Source organism: Chaetodon auriga, chromosome 16 (assembly GCF_051107435.1).
Source record: "Chaetodon auriga isolate fChaAug3 chromosome 16, fChaAug3.hap1, whole genome shotgun sequence".
NCBI classification, from domain to species: domain Eukaryota; kingdom Metazoa; phylum Chordata; class Actinopteri; order Chaetodontiformes; family Chaetodontidae; genus Chaetodon; species Chaetodon auriga.
Window position 1 is genome coordinate 7967444 of NC_135089.1, and position 18808 is coordinate 7986251.

An 18808-nucleotide genomic window follows, 5' to 3' on the forward strand; every position below is an offset into this window, starting at 1 on the left:
CCTGAATGATAAAGAGATCATACATTTATAAAGCAGCAATAAAGAAGACAATCCACGCCATCAACATGAACGCTGTGCTGCAATTGGCCCCGACATATGTCTGTAGGGGGTCTCAGCTGCTGATTGGCCATGACCGGTTTTTAAGAGGGGCTTCTAATCCTCTCCACACTCTCTGTGGGTGCTCTTAGGGCTTTTCCCACATAAATCAGTCTGGCCTGGGTGGTAAAGTCATCACGTCCACTGTGTCCACAACACTGCCTGTTAGCACCCCTATCACGTGGAGCGTGCTAGCACCGAAAGCCCACCGACAATGAAAGGAGGGTGCTGGCTGACCACACCATATTCAGTGCTAACTCAATACTGCTCAACTCAATATGACACCTTACTGTTGTTATGAAACAGACATCACTATGAAAATGTTATGAGAAATTGCAAAATTTCCACCTCCACAGACAACATGAGCTTTATGCAAACTCATTTTTTAGAGAAATATTATTATGTTGGTCTAAGTGACCCCTGCACGGTGTCGACACATTCCCCTGCCTTGTGAGTGCAAAGCAAGGCTGCGTCAAAAAGGGCAGTGACAGCATGAGCACATCATTTTGCCTCTCAGCCATGGGTGGTCTTTACTTAACGGGTTTTGGTCAGCTCTCACTCTTGACACCGCAAACGTACAGTATCATTCACATGCAGTTCTGGATAAAGGCCTTTCTGTTAGCAATGTGCGTCACAAGAGTGCATGTTATCCCAAGGTATCAAATGCTTAATGGGAGGAATTACAGAGTACTTTGTACAGCTGGGTATACAAAAGCAGAAAGGTGGTGCTAGAAAGGCAGTTTCTATATCAACTGTGTACGCTAAGGTGTCCTGATTAAATGTAGTCCTGCTATTTCTTCAGCTTTACATTGGTTAGCTATGGGCTGCCGCTCTCGTTCCAGCAGAGAACAGAGTTATAAATCCTGACCTGTCACATCTTTGTTTGTGTGATTGGAGATTCCCCCTGAGTCCTGCGCGAGAACTTTATCGCCAGGGCTTCCACTCTCACACTTTCTCGCCAATACAAACAAAACACGTATTTCTTCTGTTGTGTGTGTGTGTGTGTGTGTGTGTGTGTGTGTGTGTGTAAAAAGAGAAACAGGGTGAGCAGCAGAGGAGATAACGAGACAAAGATATAACATGATTAAGAATTCATTTAGATTACAATCTAAAAACTATACTAAAAATGCCCCTTAGAGAAACCAGAGGCTGTCCTGTTGTTGATTAAACAAGATTGAGCTCACTGTTCTCTTTCATTTCTGAAACAATCAAGGAAAGGTCATATTTCCAGGGGGAACGGCTGAAGCTGTCACTTCCACTGATGAGTTCCGAAAGACGACAAACTGGAATTTTCTCATTTGCTCTTTAGTATTTTCTTTTAGTCAATCCATGCAGATTATAATCCTCTCAAACAAAGCATTTTTGCTTGAGTAAAGAAAAAAGTTTCAGTTTGCTTCATAATGGGAGAAATCAGAATTGCCGAATGATTCATTAAAGGAATAAAAACAGATTATACTAAAAAAAAATTCAATCAAAAGGACATTTTCAATTCTATTTATTTGGATGATGTTTATTTGTTCTGTAATTGCTTTTGTGAGTGATAATTATAATGATTATTTTGTGCTCTTTAGAGAAGCAGGAAGATCTACAATCCTGATCATGTTGCACTATTCAATACACTCTTCTCTGCGCACTTTCATTGTTGATTGATAACAGCCTCAGCTTGTGATATTGTTGTTGTGAAAACACTGTTAGACATGAAGAAGCCAGCAGCTGCTTTTCATGGAATGATCAAGGCCTTGGATTTTTCGTAGGATTGAGGCTCATGAGGCGTTTGTGGACTTTCAGTGCCTTGATAGCAACATACCGTAAATACAACTGTCTGTCCCTGAGCACAATGAGAAATTTCTCCTTGGGACCTTCTCCAACTGGAAGCCAGTCAAAATACTGCCAGCACCTGCCAAAGAGAGTTGGGAGTGCAGTTACTACATCCCCAGGTAGTTCACAGCCAGATGAAAACACAAATATCTTATTACACCTACTTGTACTATGCATAAACTCTATCACACCTTTGTCTCTACCCAGTTTTCACTTACAGTCATACACAAAGTCAGACACACATGCACATATGATCTTGGATACAAGCCTGTGTTTCAAAGGCACGTTCGGGTGAGATTTAAAGAGGATTTTCAATCAGTTGCAGTAACATCCAAGTGCTAATGAAGAAAACAGGACTAAGTAATCATGTCATTGTGCACAAAAAGCTGAATCCAGCTATTGAAAACTTTGCACTGCCCAACTTTCATCACACGGTGTGGGTGCCAAATTAAGCAGGTGTCTGTGAGGCCTAACAAGCTCTTTTCACTGACCCCTATAGATGACGTCACATGCGCTAACGAACTTCACTCCAAACCAGCCTGTTACATTCATGGCCCTACCCATGCCTGTAATTTATTCAAGGCCAGGACTAGGAATAGTGTGATGGAGAAGGGGGAGACACTGGTGTTGGGGCAGTGTGCTTGAATATTAGTGTGCTGCCCTCCCCTGCAGAGAGAAACTGTGTCATAATGCCGGACTCCTTTTATGATTCAAATCAAGGGTATTGTCTCTGTAAGCGACCGGCTCCGCTGTGTGCAGCAGAACAACCGAGGCACTATACGCCGGCTGCAGAAAATGAGTCCATTGCCATAGGCTGAGGAGTTCCAGGCTGAGATAGCAACTCAGTGCATGGACTGTGGGGATAACAGGAATGCCTGCGCTCTCTGCTATCATGTAAACACAATTCACTCTCTTATCTGCAATTCATGAACTGTAAACATACAAACAAACAAGTAAGCTTACACAGGATTGGACACATTCCAGTCGACTGCCATAATACAGGAGCTGCTTCTCTAAAAACTCTTAATGTGTTTGTTTTTCTTACTCATGGATTCAAAACTAATTTAAACATTTGATTTAGCAGCAGCCTATATTTTTGATTTAAGAACTGTGCCAACTCATAATGCTTAATTCAATCAGCTGTATTGCCAGCACACAAAATAACCACCAGAATTAACATTTTACAGTACATAGAATATAACCTCCAGATTCATCCAACTACCTTGTCCTGGTTTCAAAACAGGTCTTCTGGGATCAGGATTTGCGGAAAAGAATCATAAATTCAGAAGGCACCGGTGGTTTTCATGTGATTGGAAAAATTCTTGAAAGTTTTGGCTTTCCAAAAATTGTTGGTAACTGCAGTTGTGCTACCTATCAGCTCAATTACTTCAAAACGTCTGTTCTGTATGCTTGTCACAATTTACACCTTTCTGACGATCAAATAACCCACAGAAATCAACTGTTGACTCAGTGCAGATTGTAGAATAAAGGAGAGGTACTGTTTCTTTCTTTCTTTTCTTTTTTTTATCAGATCTACTGGGTGTGTTGCACTAATGTCACACAACTTTTCAATCAGTGTCTCAGCAAAGTACTCATGTCTGTCCAGAGCTGCAAGGCCGCCTTGAAACTCAAATCAGTTCATTCTCTCAGTTGTTTGGGAGTGAAATAAACTATTTCATTTTTGCTGCAAGACTACGTGTGTGTGTGTGTGTGTGTGTGTGTGGGTGGGTGGGTGGGGGGGGAGTTGGGAGGGTTACTGTTGTCGGTGCGTAAAAGTCCCTGTTGGGAAGCTCTGCGCACAGACTATCTCGTGCGGGGGTGAGCGGGGGAGAGAGAGAGAGAGAGAGAGAGAGAGAGAGAGAGAGAGAGAGAGAGAGAGAGAGAGGAGGGGGGGCGGAGCAGACGCTGGGACAAATCGGGAAGGAAAAGTTTTTCAAAAGTTTCAGGAGGTTAACCGAGAATCACAGCAGCCGTGGCCGAGCTGCGGAGGATATTACGGGATTGGGACCTAACGCTCCTCTCTCCGGCTGACTTTATGAGAAAATCCCCATCGCTTTTGGAGCCTTGATTTTTACGTGAACTTAATAAAGGATGTATTTTGACTAAAAGCCCGACTTGAAACGCTGGAAACTTTTCCACCGAAATGGAAGGGAATATTCCATGGATTATTTTGTCATTTTTATTGTTTATGCATATGTGTGAAGGTAAGTCTAATTAAATACATTTTTAAATATTGGGTCTATGGGTAGACTGGACATGTCTGGGCAGCCAACGTACGGTTCCAAATAAAGCTGGAGCTATCTTTGACTATAGGCTATCAATGAGCACTGATATGTTTAAGTGTAAAACTTTTTCTTCTTCTTCTTGGTTGTTTATTGGTAGTTACAGATAGTCACGGACAAGCTCCAAAGTTACCCAAAGCCCTGGAATAATTGAACCACAAAATAGCCTATAACAGAATACCTACCGGAGACGTTTTCACACATCACGTGTCAAAATAGGCTATAACACACATCCACACACACTCAAGCTCGCAATGCTGTATGGAGATAATGTTTTTTCTACAGATTCCATCCTTTCTGCAATGATTTTTTCTACTGGACACATCCGATGGCACTACATCAGCGCTGTTGCTCCACCGAATTAACGAATCCCTAAGTGTAGATTTGGCTCCTGTAACATCAGCAGCCCTTTAACAGACTGGCAGAGGAGAATGGGCATGTGCAATGATCGCAAGTTTTCCAAACTGTATTAATTGTATTTGGGTGTTAGAGTGATTTTTTTAAGCTAAAGCAGGGAGTGATGAGCAGGAGTTACTCCCTCTCTTTCTGAACAAAGACTTTTCAAACAACTGAATATCTTTTCCCTCGGAGCGGTTGAGCAATGACAGATATGATGCATTAATGTGTACAAGGCAAAGCTGTCAGCACGTATCTCTGTCAAGAAAACACAGACGTTGATCTGTTTTTGACTAAGTATGCAGCGGACATGCGGGTGTGTCTGCAAGATGCCACAAGTGGCCAAGGCCTGCTATCTGGAAAGACATGCCTGAAATCTGCATCACTCAGTTTAAAGGGGTTACAGAGTGTGTCCATGATGTTTTACAGAGTTTATAAAGACCTCCTACACCTATATTTATTCCAGTGGTACATTATTCATAGTTTTGCTGGGATTTATTGCTCAAATGATTACATGTTCCTCTTAAGACTGAAGTGGGTGACATTAAGTAATTTGTCAGATGTGTGGTTCAGTAACTAATTTCTCAATTTTCCACAGGGTTCCGTTGCGTGGATAAATACAGACCTTGTGAAAATGGAGCTACATGCTTAGAATCACCCTCTCGATGCATGTAAGTGAAACATATGTAAAGATGTAAGACATGTGGGTCAGTTTCCTGTCAGCAAAGCCTCCAATCTGCATTTTGTCTTCCCTCAAACCTTCATGAACTCGTCTTTTGAAGGGCATTCAAGTCAAAAGTGGAGGCCTTGTGTGTAAATGGATTTACACAGGCTGTTATCAGTTGGATCTTCAGAGGTTTAGGGGTAATACTAATTTCCAGTGTGATGCTAAGTCTAAAACAATAAAGTGAACATGCCCTCTTTATATCCGGCTGGCTGTTAATTTACAACATTCACATAAAGTGGTGAAAGATGGGGCAAATTGATTAGGCCAACAGAGACAAGCATCAACGAGCCTCCACATGTTTGGCTGCCACACTCATCTCTTGCACCTGTTAAAGGGCTTTACCAGATATAAATCACAGTATTATGCTGCGCAACGCATGAGCAAAGTTTTCCTTCTGTCTTTTTCATTGTGGGATATTTTTCCTCAATGTGCAGTTGATCTTTCACAAGCAACAGGCGTTAATTATGCTTAAAAAAAAAACCTTTTTGCTTAATTTTCTTTGTTTCCTGCCTACTTTGGGCATTTTTGAGCTCTCACATCTTTTGACAGTGATAAGGCTTTTGTTTTTCAAATAGGTGAGGGGGGTTGTGTGGGACCCTTTTACAATAGTCAAGTTAAATAGCCTACAGTGTCTTGCCCGGGGGTCATTTACCCTTTAGCTCAGGAAACATGCCTGAGTGTTTGAGATGGAGGAGATACAGTCATTGAAAGAACAAAAACGCCTTGGTTGCCAGCTGCTTCCCTCCAAAACAGTAAATTTATTATTTTATTGGAGTTATTTGCAGTTTACAACACTGAAGGGTTCAAAGTTGAGCCAATGCCATGAATTCACTTTTCACAAGCAAATATGAGTCCCGTTTTTTTTATGTACGTTTTTAAAACACAAAAATATTTAAATAGTTTTAGAAAGTGAATATTCTGCCAATAGTAGCCATTGCACACTAGCCAATGTGTAACTTGACTGCATGTGGAGCAAGTAACTCCCACCCACATTTTTTTAATCATTAGCTGGAGCCAAGATGGGTGAGTGTCATTAAGTGAGTAAATGTATAATTTTATGCAGCCAGATCTTTTTTTTTCAGCATATCTAACATTTCCTGAGCAAATCATTTATTTTCAATACCACATAGAAATAGCACTTCCTCCTAGGAGTGAAAGTGAACACAACACTCTCATTGCATAGCTTAGTGTTTACATTAATCTCCATATTTACTGTCATTCCATCACAGGGAATGTGTTTTCTTTTGGAGGACACCATTCATTTATCATTTGTGCTCTTTTAGTCCTGCGTGCTGTGTACATGTATGTGTTAGGAGCGTAGGAGTCAGGCATGTGTAATCGCTGGTTCAGTGCCAAGAAAAAGAAGCACTTAAAGTACTAAGAGAAAGGATTTCTAATGGAAGGGGACATCAAATGTCGTACCACACAGTGTAAAAAGAGTCCATAGCAGGGCAGAGCAGTGGAACGGAGCTTGGCCACATGAGAGTGGTCAGACCAGTCATAGACAGAGGTGAGTAGTGGAGCCACCCCACCCCTTCCCCTGGGAGCCTACAGAAACAGGAGATCGAGAACAGTAGAAAAGATCCTTTCTTCTACCAGATACCTGCCTGTAACCTTGCACCATCAGAACAGGGTGTAGAGAGGGAGAGAAGAAAGGCCGCAGCAAAGCAAGGCCAGTACAGAGTAGAAAGACAGAAACAAAATGCAGATACAGATACATGTTTTGGCATTTGAAAGGAATTTGGAGAACCAGTACAGAACAACCTTGCTGGAAATCACCACTGTTCCACAGAACCCCACACATTGTTCTGTGTTCATCTGATCCTAGTTGTCCAACCACTTAATTTTTCAGCAAGTAGCTTTTCAAGTCACAGTAATACTGCGTTTCTGGCATCTACCATTGTTACTGTCCCAGATACCAATGTATCCTCTGTCTTGTTGGCAAACACATCTACGATACTACACTATAGCTCTGTCTTGCAGGATCTCAAAGTTCTCTAATAGGTCTCTATATTGTTAGTTTCTTAATGTGTCTCTGAGTGTGCTTACTTCCTCCTCGGGTGATTTAGTAAAGGTTGCAGGCCAGAGTTGCTGATAGGGGATTAGAGTAGTAATCCTCAGTTAACTGTTCAAGTGAGCAAACTCTGATATCCATTTCACCTGTTTCAGTGACCCAGTAAAAATCTGTTAATTCTTTTAGTCTGAATGGGTTGAGCATCCCAACCTGGTTCCAAAACCACACTAACCTAGGCACTAACTTGCAACAGACATTGGCTGCGACTGCTACTCAGATGGTTGAACATGATGTAGAATGAGTGGTTGCATTGATTACACACACTCATCTGCACATGCATGTGCCAACTTTGCATTGCAGTGACCACTGTGTTGTCATCGAAGTCTGAGATCATTCTTAGCGATGACGTAAGTGCAACTACAGTTGTAAACCAGGGTCTTGTGTGGATAGAGATATCCGGTGTTTGCCAATAACCAGCAGGCTGATATGAGTAACCTTTTGTGGACCTTGGAGTCTTTGTCATTATATGGTTTTGTGTGAGAGGTGGTCTAATTGAGGCAGGTTAAATAAGTTCAATGAAGCTCACTCCCATTGACATGGAAGAACGTCATAACTTTATGGCATGGGCATATCCTTCCCTGTTCAACCAGTTTGCTTTGTTTGAGGGTTGTAGATAAGCTCTACGTGTGGGTGAGATTTTATAGTTTCTAAAGGTGCTCAGAAACTGCTGCTCTGCAAACCAGCAGTTTGAGTTAAATGCTCACAACATCAGAACTTATTTGGAAAAGGTGTTCATCACCCAGTAAGCGCATTAAATCTTTTGTGAAAAAGGCAAAGCCACCACATGCGAACGTAAGGCCTTTTAGCGAAATTGTTCCTTGTAATTTTTATCAAGGCGATTCCTCAGAATGTGCATAACAATATGTTGATGGAAATAGGCTACTGTGGTGATAAACAAGTTCTAAATAGCACTGCTTAAGATGATGTAGATTCAAAATTTAAACCCACCTTGTAGTGTGAGGCTTTATCTACATTTATCTATCTCTGTGATACACAATGAATATTTTTGAAGTAATCGTTCAATGTTGCCCAGAGTTTTGAACTTGACCGTGAAGGTTTGATAGTGTCACAGAGAGTGTGGCCTTCTAGGTGAGCAGGAGTCAGGAAGTCCAGCTGAAGAGCCTTTGGCCCCTTCAGCTCCACCCTGAGAGCAGAATGTGCCGCATAGAGAGGGCCACAGTGGCGTGGCCAGAGGAGAGATAATTAGGCAGATTGAGAGGGTGTCATTCAGAGAGGATCCAGCTGGAGGGATTGGACTGGGGGTAGGGAATGGGTAGAGGGAGGCTGGGAAGGAGGGAGGGAGTGGTGGGGGCTGGGGGCTGTGTAGAGGACAGCTGGTGGATGTTGTGATGGTAATCCAGTGAAGTCAGATCTTGACAAAGGGGAAGCATAGGGCCAGGTGCTGCCATTGAGCAGTCAGCCGCCCCCATACTGTGAGAGACAAGCTCGTGGAGGAATGAAGCCGGTAGCTCACAGTCCCTCTTGCACATGTTGCTTCTCTCACAGTGCAGCAGCAAACAGGTCCGCTCTTCCTCTCTCTGCGTGTTGTCCCAGTTCCGGCAGCTCATCCTCTGCCTCTGTCTCTCAGCACAGTGGCAGATCGCAGATTAGGACCAACACTTTCCCCTAAGATCCTCCAGACTGAATGGAAATAAATGTGGGGCTCCTCCACTGTGTGAGGCCCATGGATGGATACAGTGGTCCTCTTTATGTTATTAATGCTTTGCCCTTGGCCTCAGTAGCAGAGTTAGCCTATAAATTGTGAGTGTTTTTTTATGACCCGGCAGCAACTCCCAACCTCTTAGATCATGACGAAAGAGGACATCTTTGACTTTGATAGGGAACAGACTGCCCAATGAGTGCAGAGTTTCTCTCATAAAAAGTTTGTATCTGTCTACTTTATTTCATTTATGTCAAGAACACAAGCAAAAGCAAGAACTGTACATGTGTTTGAGGAGAAAGGACACATTTCTCCTTTTTTTTCAACAAGGAAGATTACAATTTTGCGTACAGCCTCTTCCAAATGGGAAACGCAGCACCTAATTTACTCAAGTTAATCTTCTCAAAAAAGATTAAAAATGCATTTTTGAGGAACACAATTCACTAAGATATGGAAATATGCCAAGCACATATTTACTGACAGACCATAGCAAGGGGACAGATTATATTGTTAGCTTAGTTCAGAGTACCTCAGGGCTAGTGTTTTCTTTGGCATCTTTATGGTGGATTAGAAAGGAATGCTTAGTAAGATTCCTCCTGTCCCTCTGGTGCTTTCAGGTTATTGTCCACACCTCCCATCTATTCACCCTGGTAGCCCCTTCAGGAATGTCTTTAACAATACTGTCAGCCTAGTCTCAATGAAAATGGGATGTTTGGAATGACTTGTTTGATTTGCAATTAGTTACTTTGCAATTTTGTCAGGCAACATATAGCCCATATCACTCAGGCAGTCCTGACAGGCAGATGGAGCCACTGCCGTGTCATTATCCAAGAAAGCTGATGCATTGCAGACCCAGTAGTTTCAAAAGACTTCATAGGAGGAGAGTGGTTATATGAGTACTATCTGACCAAGAGGTTACACCATCGTAGGGATGATTTGTTGTCCCTTTCTCTCTCTGGGTCATGACTGGAAACTGGGATCTGTGGTTCCCAGGCCCCGTCACAGGAAGTGGTGCCTTCTGACCTCTCTGCTACGCACATCCTGTCTTATCTGAGAAGCTTAAGTAGCTTACTCAGTGTACACCAGTCTCCATGCTCCTCAACTTTCTCATCTTTTGCCTTTTTTTTCATTCTCCTTTCACACAACATAGCTACATTGTGCCAAAATTGCTTCATCCTGTATTACTTGGAACTTATATCTGAGTATGTGGAAATTAAAAATTGTGTGCTTACACATGTCATGCATATCCAGAAAACTAGTCCAGTGTGCTTGTGTATTATTATTCTTTTTGGAGTCAATATATGTCTGAACCACATGCTTATGTGGGGTTAAGCCTGCCTCTGAAATCTCATCCCCTGGCTGTTTGTCCTTATCCGGGAGATGATGACTTCTGATGAAACATTCAGGCAGGCCTGACTGAAATAACTGAGGACCGCCAGCAAAATTTCCCTACCCTCTCCCTCCCCTTTAGAAGAGGAAGGGATGGGTCCATCATTAAATGATTCAGGAAAAGACATTCACTTTTCCACTAAGCGCACTTTCTACAGACAACCAGGCAACATTTTGCCAATGTGTATTTTATTTTTCCTAATTTGAGAATCATCAGAAGTTTTGGGACTAATATGCTTTGGCACATAAAAATGAAACACAGTTGCTGCATTTTGAAATTTGTTTATGAAATGTTTCATTACGTATGACTGGCCCACATCCTTCTTCAACATCTCTAGCAGTTCTTTGGGTGACAGCAGTAGACAAAAGAAGCAGACAGACATTATCTGGCTGTTCTCCTTAGCTTATCACTAAGAACCTTTGCCAGTGCGCCTTAAATGAATAGAATTCTTTCAAGACTATAAGCATTTGAGAGTCTGTGCCAGTCTCAGTCAATCAGTTTCTATCAACATTATTAAAATAGAACTTTTATTTCAGACGATGTTGTACATCTATTAAATCCACATTAATTGTGCAGCAAATCTTTGCTGTGAAATTATATACGTGTCATGAGAAGGTTTAAGATATCTTTTGTCTCATTGTGTTTGTACTGTTGAGGCTAACTTGAGACAAAACATTGACCAAGGCTTTGTAGTTGATCTTTCATGTTAGGTTTGGGATGGGGTATTTTAAATTTCAAAGTTTTAACAAAATCTGGTTCAGTTTAGGTGGTTGGGTGGGGTTTTTGTGGTTGAGTTCAGTGGAGAATGCTTTGAAAGACCTCGACCCAGGGATTCATGCAATGTGGTTATGGGCAAACGCGTTGCTATTTGAAAAATGTCAGGGAGTATTCTTCCAAAAATCTGTTGACACTTGAGACGCAATTGTTCCAATAGTGCATGAATTAAAAGTGTGAAAACTACTAGCTCTTGTCCGGCCCTTTTCATAGCAGTATTACTGAGCACTTAGCAGCAAGAGTGCATTTTATATTCTATTGGTGCAGAAGAAATGTGCAGTCCCCACTGGATTTATATTCTTACATGTAAGTACAAATACGTCTGAGTGTTTAGGGGCCATCACAGACGAGTAGAAAATGCACTGCCAACCGTCAGATGCATTACTGCCTTTCCTCAAGAGAAACTTAAATGTCCTTATATTCACATGTTTAATATTCATGCTCTAGGGGTGCTCTGGAAACCTCCCTCTGGAGATTTCAATACCTCCATTGTGTGCCTAAGCACAATTGTTGAAACAAACTTTGCACTTTAAACTGTGCAACACGAATCCTTTTCAACATGATCATACTTAATTACCAGACTGAATCAGTCCCGCATGGCGCTTAGTGCTACCTGCATATGTAGGGGATCAGTCCTCTGAAGTGCCCCAACTGTCCTTATGAAACCCTGTCTCCCAACAACCCCTTTTTCTCACTCCGGCTCTCTCTCACCATGGGTTACTGTTGCCAGGCTACAGCCCAGGCCTGTTGGTCCGTGTAAGCCTGGGCCTGAAAGACTAGCTGTTTGGGTCACTGCTCCCCCCCAACACTTTCATACAAAGGAGTTCTGACTACTTTAGCTCTTTTATTTGGGCCACAAAACACTCCCCAACCCCCAATCTGGCTCTTTGCTGAGAAAGGGAGAGCCAAGCTGAGGAGACCAGAGTAGAAGAGGCTGTTTGAAGGAAGGGGGATGTGGATGGGCTCCTGTTGGCAGTGTGGTGTCAGTATGGACTCACATAAAGGAGCAATGCTGGTTCTCGCTTGCTTGTGGAAGGAGGGGCTGAGGGAAAGAGGCCTGTGTTGAGAGAAAGAGACAGTGTTGTAAGAGTTTCCCCAAAGATTCATATTTCTTTTAAGCAACCTCAGGTTCAGAAGATTTAGTAAAATGCTGATGAGCTCTTCTCATGCAATATCATGCAAGTTGAAATCTTGTCCCAAGGCAAAAGATTGTAGTCCTGCTGTTGCTCTTCATCTCTATATGTCTAAGGAAATGCACCCTGAGATAGGAAATCTCCTTTATACTTGTTGCTTTGTGGAGCATGACTGTGTGTATGAACCGTGTCAGAGATTACAGCCTCTTTGTTCACAGGTGAGCCACCCTTTGACCTCTGGCAGAAAAGCTGCTATTGTATAGGAGAGGATGAGCTCAGGTTACCCTGCACTGACCCAGAAAGCAGGAAAACTGGCATTATGTTACACAAGTATAGGTGACAGAACTCACTACCCCAATCAAACAGTTTTGTTAGAAGGTTTGTCATACTTGATGTAGAACAACTAAGAAATCACAACACACTGGAATGTCATATTTCAAATTACAAAAATGTTCCATAAGGTCATTTGCACTTTAAGATCTTCTCCAATAAATGTTTGACAATTTCCATCATTTTCTTCCCTCCTTTGTATTTTGTTTTTCTGTGGATTTTCTCTTCTATGGGTTCACAATACCCTTGCTCAGAGGCTGAGGCTGGTTGTAAGTTTCTTTTCTTTGTGTTTGGGCATGCAGTGATTGTTGCATGTGTTTGCTTTGTTGCAGTGGTGCCTTTGTGTAACAGTCCTAGAAATGTTTTAAGAGGGACCATTAGTGCATGTGTTTGTGAAGGATGGCCACGTCTCTTGAGTGGTGTTAAATGGCCTATGTGTTTGTGTGTGTTGGTTACTGGGTTTGTCCCGTGAGACATGAGACATGAGAGAAAAACATGCAGTTGTTTTGGCTTAAAGTCTGGCAGGAGAGGTAGATGCCAGACACCCAGAAGTGCACTGACAGATGTGGACAGATGCACGGTCCATGGGCTGCAGCTGGCAGAAGTCCTCATATGTGTTGACACGGAGAGATTACCCACTCCGGCCATCCCTCCGCTGCACTCAAAGACCTCCTCCTCATCTGCTGCACTCTCTTCCTCAAAGGTCAGAAGTCGGCACTCACTAAATACGACTCAGGGGCCCATTGCACAACAGCAGTCTGCACCTGCCTTCCACATCCTCCACAAATAAGGCTGGACCCAGTCGAAGGCACAATTCCTGTCCAGCTTTTCCCAGAGGCAATGGAATCCACGTGGTTATAAAGAGCCTGATAAGGAGACTCTCAAGTGCACCAGGACAAAGTTGCATGTCTCTCACAGTCTCTGCACTGATAGCACTCTGATTTGTGTGTTATGGGAGTAGTATGTTGGCAATGAGTCAGGTATAGACAAAAGAATGTGTGTTTTGGCTGCTCAGTTCAGTGTGCATTTGTAAGAGAGGACAGATTATTTATCAAGCATAACTTCTTTCGCCATTCTTATACACCCACACACACACTAGTACACTTCATTCTCATTGCTTAAGACACATTAGTCCAAATACCTAGTATTTTAGTATCGGTTTTGCAACATCAACACGTTCTTTGATACACTCTTCAGTATTTCCTTGAACGGGTTGTAAGTTATTCTCTGTCCACAGAGAGTCACAATGGTCTTTGGAGGACAACATCCTGTTAAGACTATGGCTATTTGCCTTTCATCAGCAGTCAGATGCGCACATTACAGAGTGGTTCCAGAAGAATTTGACAGTTTTGTATTTTTCAACTCTATGCTCAACTTTCTTCCTTCCTCTTTGTGCCACATTTGTGTTTTATTTTTTTAGTGACACCCTAGATTCCAGACATAGTTAATTTGCCTCTAAATAAACCCCGCCAAGCCATGACAAATAGCCATGGGGACCAAGGGTGGGGGGCAGGGAGGGTGACTGGTTAGGTGTCAGGCTTGCTTGTTCGTCTGTGAGGTTGCTAGGGCAACAGGGATTGTGCATTTCAGAGTGAGTGCAGTGTTTTCAGAGCAAGGGACGAGGGATTACAGGAAATATGACATGACATTCTTTCTGGACCAGACCACTCTCTCATCCTCTTCGTCGCTCTCTACACCAGTTCCACCTTTCTAAAGACATTCTCTCCTCCAGAGCAGCCCAACCCCACTCCCGGCAGCCTGACTGACATTATCATCACAATTAGACGGGGGACCTCTGACATCTGACCTCTTAGCGCGTGAGAGGAGGGGGTTGTTGGGTGGGGGGGAAGCCAAGCTGGCGTTCATGGGGCCTTTAAGAGATGGAAGAGTAGCTGTAGTAACTGTGCAAACCCCCTTTCAACATCACAACCAGTGCAGCTTCACTTCCTGACTCAGTCTCAGTGCCATAGTGCTGACTTTGTACTGTAGTGCTGGAAAAAAAATCTTCATTCCCAATGGCATTTACAGTTGTTACGCTTAGATAGTTGATTCATTTTATATAACAACATACTATTTAACTTTCATTTTTCTGCCCTGTTTCTATGTATATGCAGATTCATGAGTATTGGCCGGTGTGCCTAGCTCCTGAATGCTTCACCCTGTAGCTCCTCCATTTCCTCCACTATTGTCTTAGTAAAGCCGTAAAAAAAGCTAAACAAAACTGAGTAGTCTCCAGTTATTCTGAACCAGAGCAGAACAGTCAGAAAGAAAGGAGGCAATTTCAGTGAAAATCTAGATCTGGATCAGTTCATCCTCTTCAGCCTTTCCTGGAGCTGCTTCAGTCTCCTAGCCATAGTTAGTCATAGTTCATTAGATTGGGGTCAAAAAAGCACATCAAAAAAGTAAAAGATGAACACCGGTGTGGTGGTAATGTTCCTGTAAAAAGGAACAGATGAAAACCCATTGTTGATCCTGCCCAGGGGTTCTTCTCCAATGAAAGAGAAGACAGAGCCCAAGGGCGGGCCAAAACCCAGCCGTCACTGCCCTGTCAACAGCATCAAACAGCCTGTTTGAAGAGGGGGCTTCTACCCATCCAGGGGCTCCACTGTGGGTGTCGAGTTACCAGCTTATACTGGACTGACTCCTTAGTGAGTCCAAACCTTTTCTACACTCCCATAGTACCTCTGTAGAGAGCTATAGGAAGCCCTGTTTGTATGTTTATCTCCACTTCTTAGTGGAGCAGTTATAGGTCAGGCTTACACAGAGTCTACACAGCCTGTGAAGCTGATCAGCAGCAGCTTCAGTCATCTACCTGTGTCTACACAGGATGCATTCACGCACAATATTGTGTAGGTCACCCATGTTTTGGCAGCACTCATAGCCCCATACACAATCACTGTAGTTCTGTGTGTAAAATGAAAGAAAATAGATTTGAAGCATAAAAATGGGCATCATGTATCGTACAGCACGGGTGAAACGCAAGCCATTATGTGGCCTGTGTAGGCAGCTGTATTGATTGAAATAGAAGCATATATGTTCCATCAGATGGGCATGAAACAGACAACTGAAAAACCAGCTGAAACTCCCTATGTTTAGACAAATTGGTAACATACCAATAATGCCCTGTTCTACTTGTACACAGTCAGAAGAAGATGTGTTGTTTCATTCAAATACCACAGCTGTTTCTCCAATTCACTTAATGCGTGCTGTGTGTAGTCCTCATTTTTCTCATGTCAGTGTTTTTTGGCAATTGTTAAGTTTCCAGACTGCTGTTTCTGGGTGTGTTCTTTTTCATATATGAGAACAGAAACAAGAGCTGAGGTGCGGGAAAAACTGTAACAGTGGAGGAATGTTAGCTGACATGGAGAAGCTGAGGCTTTCCAGCTGGAAATAACAGAGTGCATGCCTTGTGAAGCTTATAAGACACAGAGAGATGGCCTTCCTCCATCCTCATATTTTAAAATTTTGCTTGTGAGTGTATGTGAGTCTTATTCCATGAACAATGAATTGCATGATTTGTGCTTGTGGGGTAAGCTAAGTTAATGCAAATTCAATCCAGGGCCCAGAAGCATTTCTCATGCCAAGGTATGAGTCAGGCAGCAGGCCTTGCCAAGGTGTCACTGGCCCCTGATTGCCAAACCTAGAACATTATGGGAATTGGGCAACATGCAGTGTCATGGCTCTGTCTGAAATACATGAGTGTGTCAGCTGACCTGCAGGATAAAGACATCCTAATGTGTATGCGTGTGAATATGTTTTTCTAGTTGTCGTCCTGGATTCATTGGTCCTCTCTGTCAGCACCTGGATCCCTGTCATCGATCGCCATGTCTGAACGGAGCAGCTTGCAAGAGCCAGGTCGTCAATGGTATCCCACAATTCACCTGCGTGTGTCAGAGAGGGTTCAGAGGTACATTTGTCACTTATCTCATTAATTTTTCTTCATTAGAAAGATCTGATCTGTGAAGGGGGGCTGAAAGTGTCTATTTTAACTAAACACAATTCACTATGTAATCTCCAGGCCAAGACTGCTCCCTCATTGATGCCTGTGCCACAAGTCCCTGTGCCAATGGCGCTCGGTGTGCCAATTGGAATAACCACTACAACTGTTCCTGCCCACCTGGCTTCCAGGGAAAGAACTGCCGCAATGACATCGATGAGTGCCGCAAACCTGGCATGTGCCTCAATGGTGGTCTCTGCATTAACACCCATGGGTCCTTCCACTGCCAGTGCCAACCTGGATACAGTGGGCGCACATGTGAGGTGTCCACCCTTCCTTGTGCCCCATCACAGTGCCTGAATGGGGGCACCTGTCGACAGACCAGTGACCATTCCTACGAGTGTGCTTGCCTACCAGGTATATAGCTCTCTGTCAGCATAATAGAACACACATGCACCCACAAGCAAAATAAGAGCAAGTGTGCAGACCCTGCTGTTTTCCCAGGCTCTCAGCACAGTGCTAGAGGCAAACAGATTTTCCCAGACTGATGACGTAGCTGTTAGTGCTGTTACTGGGATTTACTCCTCTGTCCCAGGTCAGCTTCCTGTGTGCTATTAATAGCTACTGATGGGAGATGGGATGGTGGGAGAGTTGAAGAGGCAGCCTGTCGGCACTCTACTCCCCTCTGCTCTGTTCACAACTGAAGGAATTTACTTTATGGACCTTCTGGATTCCCACTGGGGAGCTGACAGGAAATGTCTCTTGCCAGAGAGGAAGTCATTGAAACTGTGAAGATTATAAAACAAGCAAACACTGCAGGGAGTGCGGACCTCTGAGGCAGGCAGGAGTCATGGCTGTTGTTGGCATCGTATGGGAACCATCATGAGAAGATGTAAACAATCAGACACCCTCTGAACCTTTTTACTGCCCACATTGTCCCAAACCTCCTCTAGTGTGGGAAATATGACTCAAAGTTATGAGAAGAAATGTTTAGTGTCTGGAACAGGGACCACTGAATGTTTAATAAACTCTCAGTTTGTATGTGTTACTGTGTCTGTGTATCATAAGTCTTCTCTCTCTTCCTCTGTTTCAGGGTTTGAGGGACACAACTGTGAGAATAATGTGGATGACTGTCCAGGTCACAAGTGTATGAATGGAGGAATATGTGTGGATGGAGTCAACACTTACAATTGTCAGTGCCCACCAGAGTGGACAGGTACAGTTCTAGTTCCATCATATATACTTATATAATATACAGCATATACATATCTATATATATCATGGTGAGTATGTGTGAGCCAATGTGTCATGTAACCACACTAGGGCAATACTGTGCTGAGGATGTCAACGAGTGCCTCATGCAACCAAACGCCTGCCATAATGGCGGTACTTGTTTCAACACCATTGGCGGTCATACCTGTGTCTGCGTTAATGGTTGGACTGGAGATGACTGCAGTGAGAACATTGATGACTGTGCCATAGCTGTTTGCTTCAATGGTGCCACCTGCCATGACCGTGTAGCGTCCTTCTTCTGCGAGTGCCCGGTTGGAAAGACAGGTAAGTGGGTTTTTTCAGATGGCTTCTGTGCCCCTCTTAGTCCTGGCTGCTCAATTGTTGATAACTGATAACTTATTGCGTTGCACTTTCTTCACAGGTTTGCTGTGCCACCTTGATGATGCATGTGTGAGTAACCCCTGCAACGACGGTGCAGTGTGTGACACCAACCCACTTAACGGCCGCGCCATTTGCACCTGTCCTGCTGGCTTTGTAGGAGGTGCTTGCAACCAAGACATGGACGAGTGTTCGATTGGTAAGTCTGCAGAGTTTTTTGTTGTTGTTGTTGTTTGTGGTCATATGCTCATATAGTCTGCTTTGTCTTTTGTTTGAGTGTTTTTCATATACTGAACCCCAGCTTTCTACCAACAGGTGCCAACCCATGTGAGCATTTTGGAAAATGTGTGAACACAGAGGGCTCCTTTCAGTGTCAGTGTGGTCGGGGATATGCTGGTCCACGATGTGAGATTGACATCAATGAATGTCTGTCCATGCCCTGCCAGAATGATGCCACTTGCCTGGACCGCATTGGAGAGTTCACCTGCATCTGCATGCCAGGTATTCAGACCTGTTAAATTGTACTTCAGCAATAAAACAATACAGAACATGTCAATTAAGCCTGATGTCATTCACATGG

General features: G+C 43.3%; 1 protein-coding gene across 1 annotated transcript in view; it reads left to right on the top strand.

Annotated features, from left to right (window-relative positions):
- Window positions 1-3875: 3875 nt before the first annotated feature.
- The window catches only part of notch3 (notch receptor 3), a 29475-nt gene continuing 14542 nt past the window's right edge, over window positions 3876-18808 (top strand). Inside the window, exons 1-8 of the mRNA XM_076751589.1 lie at window positions 3876-4118; window positions 5191-5263; window positions 16445-16587; window positions 16699-17034; window positions 17711-17833; window positions 17941-18174; window positions 18272-18427; window positions 18544-18729. Of these exons, the coding sequence (XP_076607704.1) occupies window positions 4058-4118; window positions 5191-5263; window positions 16445-16587; window positions 16699-17034; window positions 17711-17833; window positions 17941-18174; window positions 18272-18427; window positions 18544-18729 (1312 nt within the window). The 5' untranslated portion in view covers window positions 3876-4057. The remainder of the gene's footprint in view (window positions 4119-5190; window positions 5264-16444; window positions 16588-16698; window positions 17035-17710; window positions 17834-17940; window positions 18175-18271; window positions 18428-18543; window positions 18730-18808) is intronic.